Raw genomic sequence first — 25,409 nt, 5'->3', positions numbered from 1 at the left:
GATAGTTGTTTTGTATTTGTTACATTCGTATGCCGAAATTAAAATTTGTTATTAAATAAAATAAATGGTATTTGGATTGTTAGGTAGTTGTTTGAATTTTGACATACTGAATGTGGCAACGTTGTTTCACAGTTGGGTCTCGGAAAATGGCGTCAGCTAAGTTTCTCGAGGAAGCTCTGAGTACAGATGTTGATGAATCGGCCGTAAGTGCGATTGTCGGCTCATTAGAGAATCAACTCGTCACATCAACACCTCCAGCGTCATCTCAAACTGGCTCAGCTATCGTGATTAATCAAAACCACGTAAACAGTGCAATATCCAACGGCGGGACAGTTGCCCCACAGAAACATGGGACTATAGCCAACGGTGACTCGATAAGTGGTGTAAATACTATAAACGCGAACGATGCAAATAAACAAGTGTCGAACAATGCTAACGCGATGATAATTGGAAGTAATGCAGGGGGGCCAGTGACAACTTCCTACGTGAACCAAAGTGTTACTGTCGATTCAAACGCCAATAAGCCTTCTGATAGTGTTAAAATAGTTTATTCACAGGGCCAAGGAAACTCAGTCATGGCTAGTTCGGGAACTATTTTACAGAATAGAGTTACATTGCCAAATGGTACCATAGGTATACCTCCACAGACAGTGCTACAAACGAATCCAACAAATGTGCAAACTATACAAAATAAACAACCTACTTTAGTTCTGAAAACCAGTGGCGCGCCGGGAGCTCCTGGACTAGTGACTGTACCTATGAATGTGGCCTCATCAATGGGGCAGGCTAATAATGTAGGTAGCCCTAGCATTCAATCCCCCAATATCCTATCCAACCTCCAGGTAGTCAATGTGCGCCCTGGAGTTCCTACTCAGCAGCAGAAAGGACAACCAGCTCGTGTAGTGCTAAGTGCACCTCAGTTAGTCGGGGCCCGTCCAGGGACTCCAGTAAGTGAAAGTACAAGGCTCAAATGGGAAGGCATGCTATATCCTATGACCTTTGCTGATGAAACAAATTCAAAATATTTGGCACAGTTATTTCATACTATTTCCAAATAAAGAATTGAAATGTAGAAACGATAAATGTAATTCTAAAACAAAAGCTGTTTTGGATGTATTCTTTTTTGGAAAAATTTATTGTTATTAAATTCATTAATCTATTACTATTCAAGTTGAACATTTTTTTAGGTTAGGTATAATTGATAGCTGAAAAAATTGAAATACCTAATTGGAAATGCAGATTTCTTAAATGTTATAATGAATACCCCAATAATTTGGAAACAGTAAAATATTTAATTTTGATAATTTTGAATTTGTATCATTGCTTCAGCTTTATGAACTAATTGTCATTGCTTATCTAACTAGCTCTAATTCTAAAGCCTTCCTATTTGATGCAATTTAGAATTTGTGTGTTGTATTCATCACATTTTTGGCAGTACAAATATAAAAAAAATTCCATTTTCAAAGCAATTTTTCAAATTGAAGTATTTATTGAATTGAAAAATGGTAAGTTGATAGAATTCAATTTCACTTTGAAAATAATAATTTGTTTACATACAAAAACATTTCTAAATAGGTTATATTTGCTTGGATAAAAAATGACGGCTGTGACATGCTGCTCATTTGATATTAAATTTTAGTATGAAAATTTAGTTTCAATTAAAATTTAATCATTGTAGACAAAAAACTGGCTCTTAATTTATATTTTACTAGCAGACTATCCCATAGATGGCACTACACTATGGAAAAAATTATTATTGTATGATACACTACATTAATAATTCTCCTTGATAAAAATTTGTTTTCTAGTAGGTTACCAATCATGCATTCTTAACAATAGTGATTTGTGATGACCCTGAAAGTAACAGACAGCAGAAAAAACAAAATTTAGATTAGGGTTATCTCATTGAAAAATAAAAGTTCCTAGAATTTAAACTTGAGAATTTGTTCATTTTTATCATTAGCCAGTAATTTTCTTTTCTTTATTTCAAATTTTTTTTTTGAGGACAAATGGTATATGAAAATAAACTGAAAAGTTAAGTTTTTTTCAATAAATAAAAAAACATTAAACTTTTTGAAAAATTTAGAAATTTTTATAATTAAATTTTTTTCAAAAAATAATTTTTAATCTTTGATTCTGATTTTTGTCAATTTTGGTAAAATACATTTAATAGCTATAAATTTTGAAAAAATAAAGAAGGCACATTAAATTTTGTTAAAAATCTACATGTGACAATTTTTAGGTTTTCATTTTTTTTAAATAATTTTAATTTTTGTCAATTTTGGTACTAAAATTAATAAACAAAAAGCTAGAAAATAAAATATATCATGTTTCTTTAAACAAAACGAAAATAAATAATTTCCTTATTAAATAAATTTTGAAAACAAACTCAAATTTTTCGTGAAAATAAACTCACAATCTTTATTGGCTGTAATATTCTATGAGCAGAGTAAACTCAACAATCAAAGGTGAATGGGAAGATTATGATGAATTTAATTATTTAAAGGTTATTAGCATTAATTGATCTCTGAAATCGTGTTTTTTTAATAATCGTCTTTATTTTGAAAAAAAAAAAATAAAATACCAAAAATTGACACAAGTAGATTAAACTAAATTAATGTGCCTTTTTTATTTTCTTTTTCAAATTTTTAGCTATCATAACCAAAATTGATAAAAATCAAAATTCAAAGATTAAACACTATTTTATAAAAAAAATTATGTACCATTTGTCCTGCAACAAAAATTAAAAAAATAAAACACATTTTAAACATTGGAAAATAAGTGAATAGTTTGCAGATGTAGAGAAATAAAAAAATGAATAAATTTTCAAGTTTTATTTTCCACTGAGATATCTCTAACCTAAACTTTGTTTAGTCTGCTGTCTGCTACTCGTCGCCCCAAAATTACAGGGTTCTAAGTAACATTATTGTAGATTCGAAAAAAGCAGTTTTAAAATACAGCAACCCACAAAACTGTAGGTATAAGTCAAAAAATGATTATACTCTAATTGAGTATTGGAATATTTCATAATGAACTAAAGTAAAAGTTTTCATACACCTTTGAACAACAACACAAAAAACACTTTACTTAACAAAAAACAAAAGTATTTATTACTTTATCAATGTAAAAAACTATAAACTAAAAAATAGCTTAAGTACGAGTACATTTAGTGTAAATAAGAAAAACCCTTGTAAAATATTTTCAAAATAAATTTTAATCTTTATTTTTTAAACATTTATGTTTTTAAACATAAATAAGGTTCCCATAAAACAATTAATTAAGTAACAACAGAATACTATAAAATTGTTATTTTTTTTTTCTTCATTTGCTGTAGCAGTTGAACAAATAATCCACCTGGCATCCATTTTTTCATGCTGCGTGAAGCATCTATTTTATTTTTAGCTAGAGATACCTTCGTATTTTTTAATTTTTGTAGTTTCTTTGACTCCTCGGGTCTCTGTGTAATTTCTGTCTGTCTGTCCACATTCTATGTCGAATGTGGGCAACGGTCCCATCTTGTCGGGCAAAAGAAGTTTTGTATTTTACTATGGCATGATCTTTGTTAAATTGGAGCATGCAAACTTTAGAATATGGTATTAAGCTATCATTCCAGAGGTGTGCACCTGTTTGGAAGTCAAACAAGTCCACTGGTTGCATCACTTTCATTTACTTTCAATAAACAACATACAAGTGAAATTGGAGAAAAATATTCCATTTGCCGTAAACTCCTTTCTATGCAGCTGTTCACTGCGTCTACTTCTTGTATACAAGAATGACCGGAGACAAAAAATTTCTATGTAACTTTTTCCACATTTTTGTATGTTTGTATGATCTGAGCAACTGCGTAACTGATAAAACTGTTTCTATTCTTTGGTACGCAACTATCACTCCAAACCACTAACTTTGTTATTTCAGGATGATCAGTGAAGACTTTGTTTAGAATTTTATAAAATGAACTTGCAATCTCATTTCCAGTTCTTCCTTGTAAAGTCTCCGGCCATACTGTGCAATATACTGTTGTACAAAAAATATTTCTGTATATACAAAACTTAATAGGACTTTTCTCTCTCTGCTGTATAAATTCCAGATATAATTCGCAAATTTTTCTAATTGACAATTCTGCTTCCAGATATTGTCGAGACGACGTTCCTCTACAATAGTGTGCATCAATTCTAGGAAAAGATTTAATATGGGATCGCACTAATTTTTTTTACGTCTTCTTCGGCTGTAAATTGCTTCCTATGTTTCCCCTGTGTACTTGTTTGAGGTGTGCCACACGATGATTTTCCCTTATGTACTGTGTATATTGTTTTTTGACTTATACACAAAGTGGTACAGTAGAAAACCTTACATACTTGAATCTTTGTAGAATTTACATTAAAAAAATATTTGTAAGATGAACGTCTTCGAGAATTTGTTTCATTCTTCTCCTTTCTTCGTCGTTCAGACTCATACATTTCAGTCATAGAAAGTAAAAACATGCGTTTCTCATGAGAAGTGAGACTGTAGTATTGCTCGAAGAGAATTTGTCTATCTGTTTCAGTTATTTTTTTACTACACTTATTAATACAATCTTTCTTAGTGGTTATATTACGTGTGGGTACAAGTTTTTTCCTTACAGATGAATACTCCAAGCCACTGTCATAATTCTGTTTCCAGATAGTGCTCGCCCATTCTGTTACACGTCCTTGACGAATTTTTGTCGCTGCTTTCTTTTCTTTGTTTTTGCCAACGTTCTGGTTCGACTCTGTTATCATCTTGGTCACTATTAACATATTCATCGGTCAAGTTGTTTCCGTCACTACTTGTTTGATTTATATTTTTTGAATTATCATCCATAGGTAAATATAGAAAAATGAATTTTTTTGTGCAAATACTTGAGAGCCAGTATCACAAAACATGTATGGCAATTAAATTTTATGTAGATAAAGATAATAAACATAATTAACACTTCTAGTCAATTTAAAATAAAATTTGCTAAAGTCTAATAGTAAAAATAGAGCAAGTTACTTGATTGAAACTTCCAATCCATGTAAAAATCTATTAGTGATGTCAAATGGGGTGAAACTTTTGAATCTATGTGAAATAATAGACTTACACTAGGTTTTTGGCCAAATATATTTCATTCTAAGATTTAATTAAATATTATTTATTACTCATATGAAACAAACACATACTATTATGGATCAAAAAAAAATACAGTAAAGGGAAGAATTTTTAATGTAATGATAAAATAATAGCTACTTAATATGTTCAATTAATAATATTTATCAGTCACCAGGTAACATAAAAAATAGGCTATAACATACCAACAAAATATTTGAGTAATCAATAGAATCACAGTTATAAAGTATAACTAAATAATTTTTATTAAGCATAATTGATGAATTAATTCTTATATGTATTTCAAAATTTGATAGTATTCCTAATGAAAAATACACCTTTATTTAAATTTTTTAAATAAAGTACTGTGCACACCCTTTTGTAAAATTTTGTAAGTGGAATAGAAATATGATTTAGTGAAAATCTTCATATAAGAAACAAATACTCATCAACCAAGTGCCCTTAATAGACATTATATTTATTATACTATCTGTTCCGAATAAAATTAATCTGTAGAGTGAATTCTTCACACATATTGCCTCTTTTCAAACTCATAATTCTCTAGAAACATATTGTTTTCTGAAGAAACTATGTTTATGATAACTGGTGACATAAATTGACAAAATTTTTGGACAGCTATATTGTGGGAAATCAAGTTATGGACTTGCTCAAATAGACAGTTTCAACAAGATAGTGGACTTCCTCCTTTCAAAAGATCTGAACTATCCTGATATAGTATTCCCAACAAATGGGACAACATAGAACTAATGAGTGTTTACTTTTTAAATTTCAATTCGAAATGATAATCTTTTTCCAATTACATTTTAACACATTTGCATCTTTCTTAAAAAAAAAAAAACAATTTTAATGATCTATTACATGTATATCAGATATACATTTTTCTATTTAATTATTGATCTTTTTAAATTGCTAACAAACCGTTTTAGTTTTTTATAAAGGTCACTCTGTATATGCTACTCTATGAAGAATTTTAGAGGAGAAAGGGATTGTAATAAATTATTAAATTATTTATCACACATAATACTGACGTTTATATTATTATACTGATGAAAACCATATTATCAGATCTTAACTTGGGAGTATGTTGAAGGTTCTGTAGAGAAAAATGAAAAAAAAGTACTCATAGAACAAATTGTATTCAATTATTATTTCTTGTACTGTCAAATGAGTGTAATTAGTAAAATTGGTTATCTAGGTACCTATTGTCATTTGTTTTTTTATAAGTATCAGTTGGAAATATTTTGTACACTGCTGGTTGTATTGTTTTCTTTGTTTATTATTGTATCTACTAATGGTTTGGTTGTTAAAAAAGTGGCAATATGTTTGTTTTTGCATGCACATTACTAATATAAAGAATTTATAACTAATATTTTTATATCTTACCTACAGTAACAGTGCTGCTTATTTTGTTAAATTTATACCACATCAATATGAATTAAATTTTCAATAAAATTGAGAGTATTTCAAAAATTAATTCCTGTTTGACTATAATTGTTGAACATTTCAAATGGTATATATGTATATGGTACATATGGTATATATATATATATATATATATATATATATATATATATATATATATATATATATATATATATATATGGTATATATATATATATATATATATATATATATATATATATATATATATATATATATATATATATATATATATATATTGTTCAAATAGCAATCTAATACTTCTAATACTTCCTAATACTTCTAATTTCAATGAATGTACTACTCCTTTTAAATATCAATGCAATATCAAATATATAAATTGGAATAACGTTTTTGCCTAGTTTATGAATGTGACTGTTGTGAGATTGTGGCAGTGAAACACCATAGTTTACTTGTATTCCAAGCTTTCAAATAACTATGTATAAATCATCAGAGAATGAAATAATGGTCGAAAGATATTAAACATTTGAAAATTACTTGAATTTTACATTAATTAATAGAGATTGCGTTATTACTTCACAAGGAAATATTAAATTCATCTCGTTCAACAAACAACCCTCAAAATGACAGTAGCTATAAATATGGCATTTATTGATGTTTCTTGCTATTCCTATCTTTTTTGAATACCAAATTCTGAATCTAGATATATGAATATGCCTGTGTGTATTTATTTGCTATTAATAAGTTCACTGTTTCTTGTGCTTGGTAGCTTTTTGCTTTATTATTAGGACTGGTTTTCAAAGAAATAAAAATGTTCTAAATAACTTTTATTTATTGCACGTGAAAAAAATATTACAAACTAAAAGAATAATTAGTAAAAAACCAGACCTAATTGATGTATGCTTTTGCAACTCTGATTACCCGTAGATTGTTGCTACGTTTCAGAGTCTGTTTTGGGCCCCAGTGTTTGTCTAAAAGGTGTGTATGTCCATGTTTTAGCAATTAACCTTACAAAGTTTTCACGGTTTACAACCCGGCCAGCAGGGTGCGTTGCTGCTCAAGACTGAAAATGGACAGTACCAGCTACTGAGGGTGGGACCTGCTCCTCCAACGGGTATTAATTCTTCACAAGCTGGAGGGCAACAGGTTACCTTCCGAATGCAGACTGTTCAATCAGTAAGTTTTTATATTATACTAATAAACATAAACAAAAATTTTAGCCGACTCAAACAGTGACAAATTGCAAAGGAAACAATGATTGACAATGGGGATACAACCAGTACTCAAAGTGTATTCATCTGATTGTTTTGACTTTTTATGTATAATGCCTACAGTGAAAATTACTAAAGTTGTACTCCAACCTATGTTCCAATTTATTTCACCTTTTCCATCCCCTGTTAATTCATCTTTTCTCTTGTCATCTTATTAATTCTCTTGATACTTAAATATGATCTACCATTTTATTTCTCCTTTCAATTAAGAAACATATTTCTCAAAATTATTTTTCACATTTTGTTATTGCCTTTTTCCATCCAAAGTTTTGTCAGAAGCTTATATATAAATCACAATAAAAGAGAAAAATTTGCTTTGTAATGTATAGGAGCCATCGTAGAGTAAAATAATTGAAATAGAAAATCGGAACTTCTTAACACAAACTATTGAATGGTGGTTTCCAAAGAATCCAAGTTTATATAAGCTAAGTTGAATTATACTCAAACCTGAAGCTTATAATGTCGAGTTAGAAAACTTTGTCAATGATCAGAGAGACTTAACACTATAAAGTCCTTCCAATGGCAAGTTATATACTAAGTTCACAGTAGTGCAACGCATTTTCATTTGTTGATAATCCACAGCCAATTTTTAAATCTTCAAGATACTGTTAACTGATGAAAAGTCATAAAATCAAATTAATTTTGTTGCTAATTAGATATAAAAGAAAATTGATTTTGTTTTTTAGGTCTATTCCCTATAAAATGTTAAATCTAGGTACTTACCTTTTGCTCATACAATTATATCATATTGGTATTGAAATTAAAGAAAATTTGTTGCTAATAAGTTGCCATAGAAATAATTTTATTGCCACAGTCGATTACTCAGAATACGACATTTTACCCTAAAATTACTACAATTCTGTAAATTGTGTTAGAAGAAGTGGTCCTCATTTTTTCAAAATGCTACAAAATTCATTATTTGTTGACTAATTATCAGCTTAGTTCGATTTTGCTGACTTTTCTCTGCTAACTTTTTATCTTGATCCTGTTATGTGATAAAATATATTTTGTGATTAATTTACTTTTTAATATCTCAGAGTACTACAGCTACGAATCCTATACAAACTGGTGCAACCACAACAGTAACGTCGACACCTCAACCTGTTGTTCAGCAGGGACAAGTGCAAGTACAGGTTCAGGTGAGTTGAATATACTTCATATTTAACAGATATGCTGTGGATGGATAACTTCTGTTAAAGATTCATCACTGTATGTGAAGAATTTAACGCATATTTCCACCATATGGGAATCATCAAGCTAGACGGCCAAATAGAAAACAGAGGGGAAATATCTGGGACCCACACTAGATAGAAAGATAGAAAATTAAAGAGATAATCACTAAAGCCACAAAAGCACCAATGATGTGCTTCGTATGGAGGAATTGGGATTGTAACCCAAAGATCATACTGTGGATGTACATGGCAATTATGAGACCAATCATCACATAGGGGGTTTGGGGTACTAGAACTAGTCTGAATACCACAGAGAACAATCTCGCAAAGGTATAAAGACTGGCTTGCTTATGTGCAATCGGGGCCATGAAATCATGCAACTGCACTAGAAGTGATACTAAATATCCCAGCTCTCCACAGAGTACTGGAAAGCGTGGCAGAGAAAACATCACATAGAATGTTGGAGACGAAATCAACTAAGAATAACCTTCCCTAAATAAAGACCAAACCTGGGACATGCCCCAGGATAATGTATCGAAAAAATTTAGCTTTGAGAGTGAATTTATTTATAATATTTATCTTAGTTTAATTATTTCTAATTTTCAGAGACCTGCTAATGATAATACCAAAGAAAAATGTAGAAAATTTTTGGCAAACCTTTTAGAACTTTCAAGTAGAGAACCAAAATCAGTTGAGAGAAATGTCCGGCAACTGATTCAAGAACTCATAGACAACAAAGTGGAACCTGAAGATTTTTGTGACAAGCTCGAAAGATTATTGAATGCATCTCCCCAACCGTGCCTAATTGGATTTCTTAAGGTAAGTAAATAATCAAAAATGTTTTATTTTAACTTGGCATTAGATTTTTAGACTTTTTTATTCAAATTTTGCTGAGATTCTATTCTACTAAACTGCAGATTTATGAAGACCTTTTGTTGCTACTATACTATTATAAGTTGAGTGTCTACGAAAAGGTACAGTCTTCATAGTAGTAGTATTGAGACAATGCCTCAATTGTCTAAGAGAAAATATTCAAGAATAGAGTTTTGAGCACACTTATGTGACTTGTCCTGCGTAAATCCACATTAGGTGTGAAGCCCAATCAATTTTATCAATTATTTTCTTTAATGTAACTTTGATAGTAACCATAATCTTGTCATTAACAGATGTAAAAAATCTATTAATTTCTTTAGCAGATGAAGAATTTATGTAAATTTTCCTTGATTGTCCAATTTATTTCATTTTATTATTTTCATACTTATAAAGTCATTTACTACAGAAATATATATAAAATATGATTAAAGAAGTAAAGAATATGTTCTCAACATATTACCTTATCTGCTTTTTTAAATTTGTATAATATACTATTGACACTCATGAAAAAATTACATCATGTTACTTATGGAATTAGTTATTATCAGTTTGACAGTAATTATATTTGGTAATATGTTTGATGTTTATTTAGGTCAATTTTATGCTGAAATGAGATATAAAGTGAAATGTTAGAGAATAATTTACATATTGAATGATATCAACTGATTTTCAGGTTAGGTAAAAATGATGCTGTACTAAAACATTAACTGAAATGAAACTATAATGAAATCATTATGATTTATTGTTTCATCCGTGAGTCATAAAGTAATATTAACCTAATAGGCTAAGACAGAACCCCTTATATTCACCTTTTATTTACTTTTCTATTTGAAATTGTTATTCCAAGAAAGATGAAAAGTATCTAAATCCAAATCAATTTGAATTATAGTGTGAAAAATGATGGTTTGAATAACCTTTCAACCCTTAATTATTTTTAATTATTATTTTACGATAAATTTAAGTTTTATTTTATTTATATCAATCAAAATTTGGTAATTAAATTTTTTTTAACAGTTATAATTATTTTTATGCTTCGATATGTAAATTGGTCATTGAAATTTCATTTCTTACTATTAGAAACATATGTTTATTGGAAAGATTATTATCTGCATAAAATATTGAAAATATACTGATTTCTTATAGAAAAGTCTCCCTCTTCTTCGGCACTCACTAGCTACACAGGAGCTTAGTATAGATGGAATTCGACCTCCGCCATCGAATGTAGTTTACTCGATAGCGGGGGCCACCCCAACAGTGCAGACCATCAGACCAGCCGGTTTACAGCCTAATCATGTAAGGATAGTCGCACCTGGTACCACTGTAGTTCGACCTGGCCAAGTTATTCAACAACGTGTCGTAACTCCTCTTAGAACACCTGTACAGCAGACAAGGATGGTAACATCCATACGACAACCAACAATACCTAATAATGTTATAGTCTCAACGTCTCAACCTCCAGCTCTTCATCCTGTTTATCCAAATGGACAGCAGGTTAGGAGTACATTGATACGACAACCTGTTCAAGTAAGTTACATCTTAAAACTTTTCCTAGTTACTTGATTACCATTTATAAACTTCAATATATTAAAGCATTTTCACTATTTCAATCTTACATATACAAGGTGTGTGGAAAAACTAAGAGATTGGCAAAACCCTTGGCGATTTGGGAATATTGTGTTCACCAGACTTATTAATAGAGGCTATGGGAAATAGAATAGTAGAATCCACTCTGGGACAAGGATTTCCTAAAATGAAGAGCTGCAATAACTAGTTGAACACTTCTAGCGCTGCTACTGAGAATGGAAACAATGACTTCTCCGGCGTATGGCTGCCCAAGAGAACTAATTCGAGAAATAAAAGCTTTGGTATATGAATCTCATTAGTGTTCTCATACACCTCGTATTTTACTGGATTAAGAAATGAAATAAGTTCAATAATGACTTGTGTTTATTTTAAATTAGGTAAGAACCTTAGCTTCAGGTCAAATCAGACAGCAAGTACCAGTTCGAACGGCATTCCCTGCCCAAAAACAAATCGGTACAATAAAGCAACAGGGGTCAAAACCAACAGTGCCTTCCACATTAAAACCATTAGCCAAAGACAAAGAAAAGAAGACATTTTCTTCTGCTTATACTGGAGATGACGACATTAACGATGTTGCAGCTATGGGTGGTGTTAATCTCGCTGAAGAAACGCAAAAAATTCTTGGGTCAACGGAATTCGTGGGAACTCAAATTAGGTCATGTAAAGAAGAAGTTATGTGTTCAATGCCGCCATTACAGCATAGGATTCGACAAGCAATGGCAAGGCATGGATTAGAAGAGCCTAGTACGGATGTTGCGGCATGTATATCACATGCAGCACAAGAAAGGCTAAGAGATCTCATAGAAAAATTATCAGTTATAACTGAACATAGATTGGATAATATCAAGACAAATCAACGATATGAAGTAACAAATGACATTAAAGGTAATACTCTATTTTTTAAACATAAAATTTCAAGTTCTGTAAGCTGATAAAAAATTAAAAAAAAAGTTAGCCCAGCCATTTACGAAATTTCCAAAAACATAGGGTTCAATTGTGCTGGCTTTGTGCTATTTGTGCTACTAGAGAAAAATTGATTAATTATCAATAGAATAACTCTTAAAAATGTAATATATCTGCAATAGAATTATCGAAGAAAAAACCTTATTTTTAGGTCAGTTAAAGTTTTTAGAAGATTTGGACAAAGCAGAAAGGAAACGACACGAAGAAATGGAGCGGGAGGTATTATTAAGGGCGGCGAAGAGTCGATCACGAACTGAGGATCCCGAACAGGCTAAATTGAAAGCTAAAGCCAAAGAAATGCAAAGAGTAGAAATGGAAGAATTGAGGCAGCGAGAAGCGAATGCCACTGCCTTACAGGCTATTGGACCTAGAAAAAAGCCTAGATTAGATGGAGAAATAACTAATTCAAATCAGGTAACTAGTTGATCGTCCTCATTGCCACTTCGTTCTTATATGTTCTTTATATGTTTTTTTGATTATTTTTTGTTTTGTCTTTTTTATATATTATCACTATTGGGCCTTTCCATTTTTTGTTTTTTATGTGTTTCACAATATATAATAAAACAAACTCGTTCAATAAAGGATATGAAAGAAATACACACAATCATCAATCAACCATTTTATACGTTAATGTGTGTCTAAGGAACACTTGGAGTCAATTAACTATGATGTGGGTCCCTATTAGGATCGTATATCAAAAATCTTAAAGAATACAATAATCCTTAAGTTAGGTAGCTAAATTTATGGATACATTACAGTCACATTAATAAAAGACCAAAGATTTGGTAATCCTAGATGTAACGTTAATGGTTTTATATCACCCAACCAGATGATGAACAGATCCTGATGGTTCCCAGCAGTAGATGAGTCAATTTACACGCAAGAGGTTGTATCTCTGGATTACAATGTTCATAGAAATAATTCTCTAAGGATGACCAACATATTTATTTATGTTCTACCCACTAAATGTGTAATTACAATTGGCATATGTAATTAAAATATCTATTTTTTATTTATTTGAGGAAAAAGATAGTAATTAGTGTAACTAATATTATTTTCTAGTCAAACTCCAGTGGTGTAGGAAGTGGCACCCGAGGTCAGCTCCCATTGCGACAGCGCATGAAGAAAGTAACGTTGCGCGACGTCCAGTTCCTGTTTGAGACAGAAAAAGACCTCTGCAAGAGTAAGATCTTGTATAAGTCGTACCTTAAGTGATGCTCGCTTTTTCTCGTCAGTGTTGTGATATGTATATATATCTTAGGACCTTATTAATAGGCCAAACTCTCTCTTTTCGAATTCAGACATTTATTGATCGGGGGAGCGTACGATGATGATCTTTTTGTAGTTGTTTTTTGTTTTATATTAATAAAGGTAAAGCGGAAGAATATGCAGCTTCTTTAAGCAAGTGATATTAGGTGATATGTTAACCTTTTTGATAACATTATATGCTAGAATCTGAGATAAATGTTAAAAAAATACACTTGTGTCATTTTTATTTTAACATCCATTACTGACTGTTGTTTTAGATGTTTTTTTTTATGTAAGATAATTTGAAACATGGACATTTTTATAATTATTTTGTTAATTGATAGCAGGAATGGTGTTAAATAATTTTGTTCTACCACTAATTATCTAAATATTCAATAATCTTCAAATACTAGAAATGTAGACAATATCACAGACTATGGAAAAAAAATGGAAAACCAATATACAATATTGAAAATAACCATGGCTTAGGAAAATATTTATTTTGCATTGGAAATAAGTTATTGATGTAAAAGTAATATGAAAGACACAATCAGGTACTGAATATTTGAAATGACATTGTCAAATATTTACTTGAATTATTTTCTGCTTCAATTACTATACAAATAACTTTTGGGCATGGAAAATGTTAATTACTCATGTAATTACTACTTATTTTCAAATATTACAATTATCAATTTATTTTTTCATCAAAGCTTCTTTCGAATAGTCTTTTCATAATTATGATTTACTAATTTTGAATTTCCTTGTACTTTGGATTGAATCAAATTTATATTTTTTAGTCTGTTTTTTTGCACGAGATACTGTCTGTGCATTGAACATACTCCATTTGGAGTACATGAAAGAGATAGTATAGTTATAATACCTGAATGAACAAAAAATATGTTTAATAGGTTTATTAATTGTGAAGGTCTTAATTTCTTTTTCCATGTATCTACATGACATTGTCAAAAAACCCAACAAAACTGATTGTTTTAATTATTACAAAAATTCTTTGTCCAAAAAATGACACAAGCTGTTTTTATTGACTACTATCAAAAAATTACACTGTTTCAACTAAAAAATAATTTGGGCCATGATTGTACATTATCAATGTAGTTAAATATAGGTGATAACATATTTGGAATAGTGGATGTTGAGGAAATTTTTGGGATAAACTTTGTGTTATTGCAAAGGTTGGGATTATTAGTTCATTTTTATTAAAAAAACTTCATCCTTCATATTTTTAAAAGTGATTATTCATAAAAATTATTGTATAAGTCTTACACAAGCTAACTAAATAGTTTTTTAACAACTATCTGAAAGATATTTAGAAATTTTTGGTGGTCAGCTCTCTATCATATGGTTTGAGACATTATTTTAAAGTGAATTTCATTAGAATCTCACCTTTTCTCCTTGGCATCTCATTAAAAATGCAAATGTGAAAACTTCCCAAGAAAGAAATCTTGTTTTCATAGAAATATTTGACAATTTTAATTGTTTATGTATAAAAGTTACAATTGTAAAACTATTATAACTGCTCACCGTTCTCTTCTAAAATAATATTGAGTTGCAAATAGGAATGGTAATGGACATATGAAATTAGATTGCTAACACCCATTATACCCTGTTCTCATAAATGATTTACAGTATTCTCAAATTGTCACTTGTCACTCTTGAAAACAATGTTACAAGATATTGTAAAAAATAAATTTATTTTTAGAATGTCATTTGTTACGCCATGCTTTGTCAAAGTAATAAATTGTCATTTTATGTTACAGTTAAAACCCGTTTTCAGTTAATTCTAGTTTTGACAAGGGAAAATTAGTTTTCACAAACCCATTCCATTAAAACTTGTTTCCACTAGTTAAAACTAGTGTTGACTAGTACTCTCGGCGTTAAAACTAGTTTTTTTCACATTTTTCACTATGAAATACTATTACTAGTTTTTTTTTCATTTAATATAATTTTCAGTTGAAACTAGCTTTCATTGGGGGGTTCTACTAATGGAAAACACTGTTTCCCGTTGAAAAATTTATTGTTTTAAAATTTTATTCTATTAGAACACTGAAAAGACAGAATTTTTAAAATAAAATTTCGTGGCATATTTTTTTTGGTACAAAATTCGATTAGAAACACAATATTTTTTCCAGCAGCATCTTAAGAAACCTTGCCATCCACCTGAACCTGTGGAGGATTTTTCAGTAGCAATGCTAAGGGATAAAATTGTATCTGGGATTCTAACCAATGGCGAATTTAGACCTATAATACAATAATAATAAGGACTATAAAATTTTATTTTAATAATTTCAATTTCAATAATCTATATAGAAAAATAAAACAAGAGCTCAAGGATAATAAAGACAAAGAGAATAAAATACTCAAATGATAGAATGGACAAGTTGGAAAATGATGATGAAAATAATATAAAATTATATCAATATACAAAGAAACCAAATAGAAAACGAACTACAAAAAATATTAATGAAAAATAATGAAGTTGGTATTTCAAAAATTTATTAACGGAAGAAGATGGTATAAGTGACAATGTTACAATACTAGAAAATGAAGAAAAACCGACGGAAGTGGAATTTAATGACATAAACAAACTTAAACACAATAAAACAGGAGGAATAAACAAAATAGTAAATGAACTAATAAAATACGGGGGAGTTACAATATATTCAAGATGAAAGAAAGAGTATGGGAAACAGAAGCAATGCCTACTGGGTTGATTATACCAATAATGAAGGGAGTAAATTACAACGTACGTAGTAATTATAGAGGTATTAGTTTGATAAATACCATATACATACTAACAATATTAATAAATGAAATAGACAAGGAAAATCAACAGTAGATGCGATACATACTATAAAAAAAGAGATCGAAGAAGGCCACAATATTAATATGCAAATGCTTTTCATCGAGTTCAAACAAGCATTCGACAGTCTGAAAAGGAGGACAATTATAAAGGTCATGAAAAAACTACAAGTACCCCAAAAGTTTATACGATTGGTGGAAATAACTAAGCTAAATTCTAGGTCAAGGGTAATAACAAAAAAGGGACCATTTGAGGATTTGAAATAAATGCTGGGGTAAGGGAGGGTGATGGACTCTAAGCGATACTGTTTAACATTACAGTTGAAGGCATAACAAGAGAATGTAATATCGATGGTAGTATCATTAATAAATCAATACAAGTAATAGCATTTGCTGATAATTTAACTCTAGAAACAAGGGACCGAGTCTTGAGAGCACATTAGAAAAAATTGTAAGAGGGACAAGAAAAAGAAGATTGAAAATAAATCAGGAAAAGACAAAATATATGGAAATTGAAAGAAGGAAGTTTACAAACAAGAAACAGTAAAGATAAATGACCTCATGTTCGAAGTAGTCGACATCTTTAAGTTCTGTTTTTCTGGTGAAGTGTAATTGGTCTCCATTTAGCTGTAGTGATTTTTCTTTCCACAAAATATTCTTATATGTAGAAGTTATATGCCTGTGATAGCGCAGACAAAGGCTAATTTTCTTCATCTTTGCTTAGTGTAGGTATATCTTATATTGTTCGGTCTCGCCCATGTCCTCTACATAATTTTCCCAGTAGTTTATCAATTCTTTTTCTGGTGAAGGTTTAATCCTATTGATCATTTTGACATATAAATTATTGTATATTATGCGTATTCAAGACATTCAGGTTAGACCTTACAGTTATGCATAGACCTATAACCAAACTTATAGAAATCAATATAATTAATAAACCTACTTCTGAAACGCTCTCTGATTAAACCAGAAGTTACATAACTCCAAATGTGTTTGGATGCCGATTGACATCATAACATGTTCGCCATTTAGAGACTAAACAATATTATACGATATTGTTAGGGTGATAAAAATCTTATTGGAACCAGAAACATAATTTTACGACACTCGGTTCGTCACTGGAAAAACAATACTAAATTTGTAAAAACTTAAACGAAATAACTGCGTCAGTACAGCACCGCATCAAACAAGAAACACAACTACACTGTTTCGGACATATTTGGAAACCTAGCGCTGCGCACAATTTCGGGGAATCCCCGGGTTGAAATAAAACAGCGCTAAATGAGAAAGTGTTAAGCGGGGTCTTACAGTACCTAAAACGAATGAATCTTACATCATACTTCTAAATTGACATTAATTAAAATTTGTTATAGATAGAGTGTTACATCTTGATAAACTGGAGGCAAATCAACAAATTAGTGGATTTAGAATTTATTTAAGATGGGGATATTCTAGTCGTTTAGTTACCTAAAAATATAAACTAAAAAGAAGTAATATTGTAGTTAGTAGACATTTATTTAATTTTGGTGCTGAACATTGCAATTTTAGCTTATAAATACAATTTTAGCGTTTATTGTAAATAATGTATAATATAAATTTATTGTAGGACACAAGAAGTATTATTTTGTAGATATTAAAAATTACAAATTTATGTTAAATTTGTGGAAGAAGAAAATGATGACACATTTAATATTAGAAATCAGCAATTTAATTTATTGAAAGAACTTCCAAGAAGTAAAACATATCCCTTCACTGTAATAAATTGAAACACATTAACAAGATTTTTGTTTAATTAGTGTGAAAAACTAGAATACTTCAACATTGTAGATGACATTATACATTAATTTTTGATTCTTGATTTAGGAAACGCTCTGTATGATCTAGTCGTGTTCGATGATTTGTTCAAAAATAGTTTTTTTTTAATTGGACGTGAATTAACAAACTGCAATTGATTCCGGAATATCAGAATGTAAATATACAGTATGTTTAGAAAATAGTTGCCATCTCTTTTGAAACGATTTATGGAACGCTCAGTATGATCTAGTCATGTGAAAAAAAGATAATTTGTTCTAAAATAATAATTTTATCGAACATTGGACGCGAAGTAACATAAACTGCAATTGATTCCGGAATATCAGGATGTAAATATACAGTATGTTTGAAAAATAGTTGCCATCTCTTTTGAAACTATTTACGGATCGCTCTGTATGATCAAGTCGTGTTGAAATTCGACAATTTGTTCTAAAATAATTGCACAATGAACAAATTGTAATTATTTTTAAAACTTTAGACTTTTACAATAGAAGTATATTTTTGGAATTAAATCCATTAAATTTTGCACGATACATACATTCTTTTTACTACTTTACACCTAATTTTCTTTTTCAGCGTGTTTCCATTGTCAATTATTTGAAATTTGTCTTATTAGTCACCTACTTCAACTTTGTTCCAATTCTTATTTATCCAAGTGATGTCTTCCTCTACTTATAATCTCTATTTTAATTCCCTTTCTCTGTTTTGTTCCTTCCTTTGAGCTTGGCCACTGTTATATTTTTTAGTTCTGTTGTCTATTGTGTTTTATGAAGTTGATGTATCTCTTCCAGTGATTTCAAGCATGTAGTTGAAGTACTTGCTATCTACCCATTGTTGACACTTTGATATCGATGATGGTTTCTGAGTGTTTGGAGTAATTACTCTATTCAACAATGTTGTTGCTGATACTAGATAACACCAATTTATTTGAAACAATGTGCATAGATGCAGTGTTCAGGCACTAAAGTTGATCAAAAATTTTAGATAATACCATACTGTATCTGTATAAACCCAACCTTGTTACAGTTATTGTATTAGACTAAAATCCCAATAGAAAAATTTGAAAGGTAACGCAAACCTAGTACTGAAAGGGGGGTACTTTTTGGTCGAACATATTTGTACGACATACAGAACTTAAGTAGGTAAAAAAAAATAATGACATACTACCTAATGCCGTACAAAAATATATGGGTAATATTGGTACCAGGAGATGGAAAAATTTTTGATTTTCCGAAAATGTTTACCCCGTTTTCGGTAATTTGATAGAGTACGGTATTTATAAGCAACGATTCGGGTTATTACATATTCGCTTTTTTGCAACGCAGTACATACTGGAACAGGGGTGAGAAATCTGGGACGTAAATCCCTGGATTTCAACTCCCATTCATTAAGGTAATTGAAAAATAAGGCATCAATTTCAATCGTCTATTTGATACATGAAAAAACTTTTAAGCAACCATGCCATCTAAAAATTATGGTTCTTAGAAATACTTATAAACAATTTTCTGAATAAAGGGAATAAATTGTTGTTTTTATCGGTAAGATCATTATTTCCAGTACGGCAACCACTTTTTTGATAAATTATAAACTATAACAATGAACTACCTACTCAAGTTCTGAATGCCGCACAAATATATTCGACTAAAAAGTACCCGCCTTCAGTGCTGGGTTTACCTTACCTGTGTACTCATCTGTACCGAGGCATATTTTCTAAATTGTTTGGTTACATATAGTACTATTGATTAAAAAGTGATTCGTGGTGGCTGAAATGACCTCTCAAAATTTTCTATTGAGCTTGTAGTCTATATGTTTAAACAAAAATTTCCAAATTAAAAATACACCTTATCAGTTCCAATTAATAGAGTAGTATATTAGTAATATCAGTCATATATAACTCTTTAAATAAAAATATAAGAAAGACAAACAAAATCGCGCTTAAATTACATGGTAATTTTGTACTTTGAATTTACACCGCTTCTAAAGGAAAGTCGTAGAATCAAATCGAAAAACTTCTTGATAAGTGTAAATAATTATTAATTTTTCATGAAATTGTTTTAATAAACTTAATAAATAAGAATTTTTTTATCAAAATTAGTTTATATGTACTCAAAGAACGCAATATGGCGCCCTACAGAAATGTTTAAACTACCTACAAAATTTTTGAATTCTCAATAATTTTTTTCTTTATAAATATCTATCAAATAATTAAAAGACAATATAATAAAAGTTGTATATTAACTATCCAAAACTATTTTTTTCTCAAATTATGCTTCATTCAATACTGGCAGTAGTGATTTCCAAATGAAACAACGGCTTATGTCAAATTTTGTGTGTAAATTTTCAAGATATATTTTTTTTTTGTTTAAACAATTTTTCACAAATAATTTCTAGATTCATTTAAGTTGTTTATCATTACCGCTTTCCTTTACCATAAGATTCTTACGTCGCTCCCCTTGTACACTTTTAGAATATAATTGAAGCATTTCAGTTAACAAAAAAATAAGATATCAGCAAGATGCTGTGGAATCTTGGAAAATATTTTTATAGCCGTGTTATTAATATATATATTGAATATATTCGTTTTAAAACTGATTTTTATCGAATTTTTGGGCTTATATTGATTTCTGATGGTCACATTTTTTAAAATTTTTACTGTTTCTAAAAGTGAAACGTGAAAGTTTGATTTATAGTCGTAAATATAAAAACTGCTTGTCAATTGAAATTTGTTGATCTATCAGCTCAATACATATTTTTCTTTATTATACAAATTCAAATTGAAAGTTACTAAAGAAGAAGAATTAAAAACTTAGTGACATTTGGAAAATTGAATTATAAATTTTGCTTTTGTCTATTATCAGGAGAATTAACATTTTTATCTAGGTGAATAATTTCCAACAATCTCTTTTTGTATTTGATTCTATTTCGTGTTTTTTTAATGTTTTTATAATTAATAGTTATTTACGTTACAAGTCCGGAAAGTGATTTAGTATGGTACGAGATAGATGTTCATGGACGAGGCGACGAAGGAGCCGAGTCAAGAATATCTAATCAAGTACCGTAATAATAACTTCACGGACGTATTTCGTAATATGTTTTTTTTCATAGTGTTTTCGGTAAAAAGCAAAATAATATTAAAAAATGTCATATTTGACACTTTTACTGAAACATAGCTCCTTTGGTATTGATTTTAGCATCCTATGAATTTTATAGTTTTTCTAAAAGAAAAAACAAAATTTAGGACAATCATCAATTAATTAATTCCCTGATGATGAATAAATTAAATTAAATTAATTTCCACAATCCGAAAACCAACACGCATATGAAATATGAAAAATGTATACCTTTAATTAAAAAAATGAATATTTTTTAAAAGAATCGAATACAAAGGATACAGACAAATTTTAGTTTAGATATGATTTATATCAATAAAATCATGATATTTATTAATGATAAAATATAGTTAAGAAATTTAAATAAAATTTGTAATTCTATTTCCTGAATTTTAACAATAAAGACAAAAATATGTCATATAATTCAATCAAATTGTCTTTCGGTAACAGAATAATTAACAAGATGAAATACAGTTAGGTCCAAGTTAAATTTGAAGATTTCAGAAATCTATTTTCTATTTATTTCTATCTAATTTTTTATGCCACTGTACAAGTTTATGCTTTGGTATTACAATCATTCACTGACAATTATTTCTTTTTTGGATAGCTCTACATTATCACAATGTTTTGTTCTGAAAATTCATTTGTTTTTGTGAATTTTTTCTAAAAAAATTATTTATACTTACGACTGTGAAGATCAAATTCTAATTCTCAACTTACAATTCACAATAAATAGACCATTTAAATAGTAAAAACATGTTTTGTATCAAAACTGAAGGGGTTAATAAGAGATTGCAGCTTTCACGAAGAAAGCTACACATTTCTTTGTATTGATACTGGAAAAAGAATTGAGTGGGTGGATAATCAAAAATATGCTAGTCGATTTCTTAGAATATCTTTTTGAAGACGGTGCTCACTGTTTTTCATATGAAAATCATAGGTGTGCAACTGCAGATAAATAAATCAATAAGATAGTTACATCCCTGTTAGGCAATTATAGTTAAATACAAATTGATGGCACTGATCAATAAAACAAAACTTCCTGCATTAAATTGAAGAATTGAAAAATTTGGAATTTATTTAGAGTATTCTTTACGTATATATGTTACAATTAAAACGCATTTTTCGTTAAAACTCGTTTACCCTAGTTAAAACTAATTTTTACTTGATGTCTTTGTTAAAACTAGAAATACCCAGTTAAAACTAGAATTTACCATTGATATATTTGATTTTCAGATAAAACTAGTTGTCACATCGAGCTGTAGCTATAACTAGCATTAGAAATTTTATCGAAAACAAGATATAGTTTAAAATATATTTATTGAAAAGATCTAAGTGACTGAGACTATTCTAATACTAAAGGAACATTTTAGGGAACATCGACTTAAATTAGTTGCCAATTTTAAGTTGGTAAATAAAATTTCAAAAACAAATATTGTTAATCAACATAAGCATACAATAAAATCTAATCAGTAAAATATAAATTTAAAAAATGATGAGGATCTACTTGTTAGTGCAAGAGAAAATATCGTGGCATTTTGAATTAAAAAGATAACCACTTTTCTTGCAGTGATACATTTTTGATATACATCCTTTCTTGCATAAATCCTTGCCTTGCTCCTATGGCTGCTTTCTTAGCAACAGTTCTCAAAGGTAAATTTATGTTCGCTACATCTTTTTCACCCAAAAAATTTTCTCTACAATTGTCAAATTCTGACCTGAAAAGCACATTTAACTAGTTGGAATAAATATATATAATTAAACTTAATAAAAAAATTAAGCAACACATAGGTTCATACCTGCAATCTAATTTGTCAAGCGTTCCATATTTTGTTCCTGTCTGCGTATGCTTTTGAACAAGAAATATCGCGACTTGCATTGCAACAAGGCAGCTTGACATGATGCAAGACAACGTGCAAGAAATTGGATGCAAGTTTCTGTAAACAGTAAAAGTAAACAAATTTCTAACCTCAAATTTTATCTAATATTTTGTACCTAGTTTAACAATGAAAATAACGAAGCTAAGTTTTACAAAAGTCAGCTGATCTGTTAAGCCAAAAGTAACTAGATTGCAACTTTCATGCAATAAAAATGGCAGAAAACCGATAATGTCAAGATCTTATCATATTTCGTTCCTGTCTGCGAATGCTTTTGATCAAGAAATATCGCATTTTGCATTGCATTAAGACAGCTACACATGATGCAATTCCTTACTTCATATTTCATTTAATATTTTTTTACTGGTTTAAAAATGAAAGTAAAAAAGGTAAAGGCCATTTGACAACATGCAAGACAATGTTTGAATGCAATTTCTTGCACGATCAAATTATTGCATGGACGAATATTGCACGTCACTTGACATTATCCTTTGCCATTGCGTTATGATTACCACTAAGCAAAATTCCTAACAAATAACAAAGCTAAATAAAGGGAATAATAATTATATCTGATGCTGCCTTGCTATTTCAGTCTCATGGACCGAAATGGCACCTAGGCGATGGTGGGACAAGCATTAGAAATAGATGAGAAAATACCCCAAAAAATATTAGAGAATAGATGCAGAAACATTTGATAAACTTCTGACGAAAAGGAATCATAAAATAACTAAAATTATTGACGGGAGACGTAATATCAGCAAACTAGAAATTCATTTTTCTCCATAATTGCAACTTGCACGTAATAAAAATTGCACCAAACCATTCAATGTATTGCACAGTTTACTTATAAATCGTAGTAGTAGTAAGAAGACCTAGGACTCTGAGCGATGGGTTACAAAGAGCCTTCAAATAGTTTTCATCCTTTTATGTTTGTTTATGTAGAAGTTTCAGGTACATATCGTATTTATGATGTGCTCAAAACAAAATTGATATTATTGTTTTCTGAAATTAGCAAAGTTTTTATTATTCCAATAACATGTGAACATGTCCATTTGAAGTTTTGTGACATTGTTTATTTTATTTATATATTTCTTTATCGTCGTCAAGGTATGATGTAAGATGATTCATTATTTGTAATGTTTTCCCTTCGTTTATTTCGGTCTATATGTTTCTTCATGGTTATTATGTTATTTAGTCATTGTTATTAGCTTGGTAATTATTGTTAGTGCCTCTATTTAAAAGTTTTGTTTATCGCTTAAGAAGTATTTTGCTGTAATTTCAAGTTTAAAAAAAGGTTTTGTCGCTAACTTTGATTATTCAAATTGTTCATTTTGCTGGTCATTGGTCACCTGAAGTTGACTGGTACTTTCTAGCCTAAACATTTAATATTAGTGCCTGATTATCCGTTTAGCCTACAACCAGAGGTTTGACCAAAAAGTAGGTACAGAATTGTATTAAATAAATAAAATAACAATATAAAAATAAACAGCTCATTGACTCTAAATAAATAGACTTTAATCTCTTTGTTATATCTGTGGGGTTATGAATTACCACTTAATCAGGGTTGTACGTGCCCTCTACAATGAACATTATGCAATGTTGAAGAAAGGTATTCTAAAAACTAGACTGTTGTTAAAGAGAAATCATCTTCTTATATAATATAAATTGAAAAATATCATAGTTTTTTTTACAATGTGTAAATAAGGTAGATTTTCTAATAACACTGTCGATTTTTTCTTTATAAGAAAATCTTTTAAAGATCAGGTATTGTTAATAATTCTGTAATTAGTTATATAATTGTTTTTTAAACCTAAACTTATAAATATAGATATATAATTTTTGTTATAGATTAATATTTAATATAATAAAACATGAAATGAACCTAGTTTTTTTTATTGGACCAACTTGCGCACTCGTTACTTTTTTAAAAATCGTGTGATTACCAGAAAAACAATAGTATATTGTACAACTTTTCTCACATGCTGCACACTATACTTTTTCTACAACTGCACAAATTGAGAGAATAAAAGTAATGGAACTTAATGTTTATTTTGATTGTGAGATTTTTACAATTTTGTATAGTTAAACGGAACGTCATTTCTTTTTATTAAATTTTCTTTTATGTTAATTTTAGATGTTGAGGGTTGATCGTTC

The 25,409-nt window shown here is 29.5% G+C and overlaps 1 protein-coding gene across 6 annotated transcripts; it reads left to right on the top strand.

The window, feature by feature from the left end:
- The first annotated feature begins 129 nt into the window (after nt 1–129).
- Nucleotides 130–25,130, top strand: LOC130441472 (transcription initiation factor TFIID subunit 4). Of its 6 annotated transcripts, none has more exons than XM_056775176.1 (8): nt 130–794; nt 7,525–7,701; nt 8,834–8,935; nt 9,575–9,787; nt 10,985–11,365; nt 11,803–12,310; nt 12,540–12,802; nt 13,451–25,130. In XM_056775176.1, exons 1-8 carry the CDS (start codon nt 147–149, stop codon nt 13,601–13,603), a joined length of 2,445 nt encoding a protein of 814 aa, XP_056631154.1. In that variant the 5' UTR covers nt 130–146; the 3' UTR covers nt 13,604–25,130. The 6 variants fall into 6 exon arrangements, with proteins under 6 accessions (XP_056631154.1, XP_056631152.1, XP_056631151.1 ...); XM_056775174.1 differs by having other exon boundaries at nt 131–947; nt 7,567–7,701; XM_056775173.1 differs by having other exon boundaries at nt 135–947.
- Nucleotides 25,131–25,409: the final 279 nt, after the last annotated feature.

This window comes from Diorhabda sublineata, chromosome 3, assembly GCF_026230105.1.
Source record: "Diorhabda sublineata isolate icDioSubl1.1 chromosome 3, icDioSubl1.1, whole genome shotgun sequence".
In the NCBI taxonomy this organism is placed as follows: domain Eukaryota; kingdom Metazoa; phylum Arthropoda; class Insecta; order Coleoptera; family Chrysomelidae; genus Diorhabda; species Diorhabda sublineata.
Note: the sequence above shows the minus strand (reverse complement) of the source record. Positions and strands in the feature narration are given on the sequence as shown.

Bases quoted from the DNA above. Each gene is read 5' to 3' on its own strand.
- LOC130441472 (XM_056775173.1), top strand. From the start codon at position 147: ATGGCGTCAGCTAAGTTTCTCGAGGAAGCTCTGAGTACAGATGTTGAT. The intron at 948-7,524 runs GTAAGTGAAAGT...TCCATGTTTTAG, and splicing joins GGGCCCGTCCAGGGACTCCA to CAATTAACCTTACAAAGTTT. The intron at 12,803-13,450 runs GTAACTAGTTGA...ATTATTTTCTAG, and splicing joins AAATAACTAATTCAAATCAG to TCAAACTCCAGTGGTGTAGG.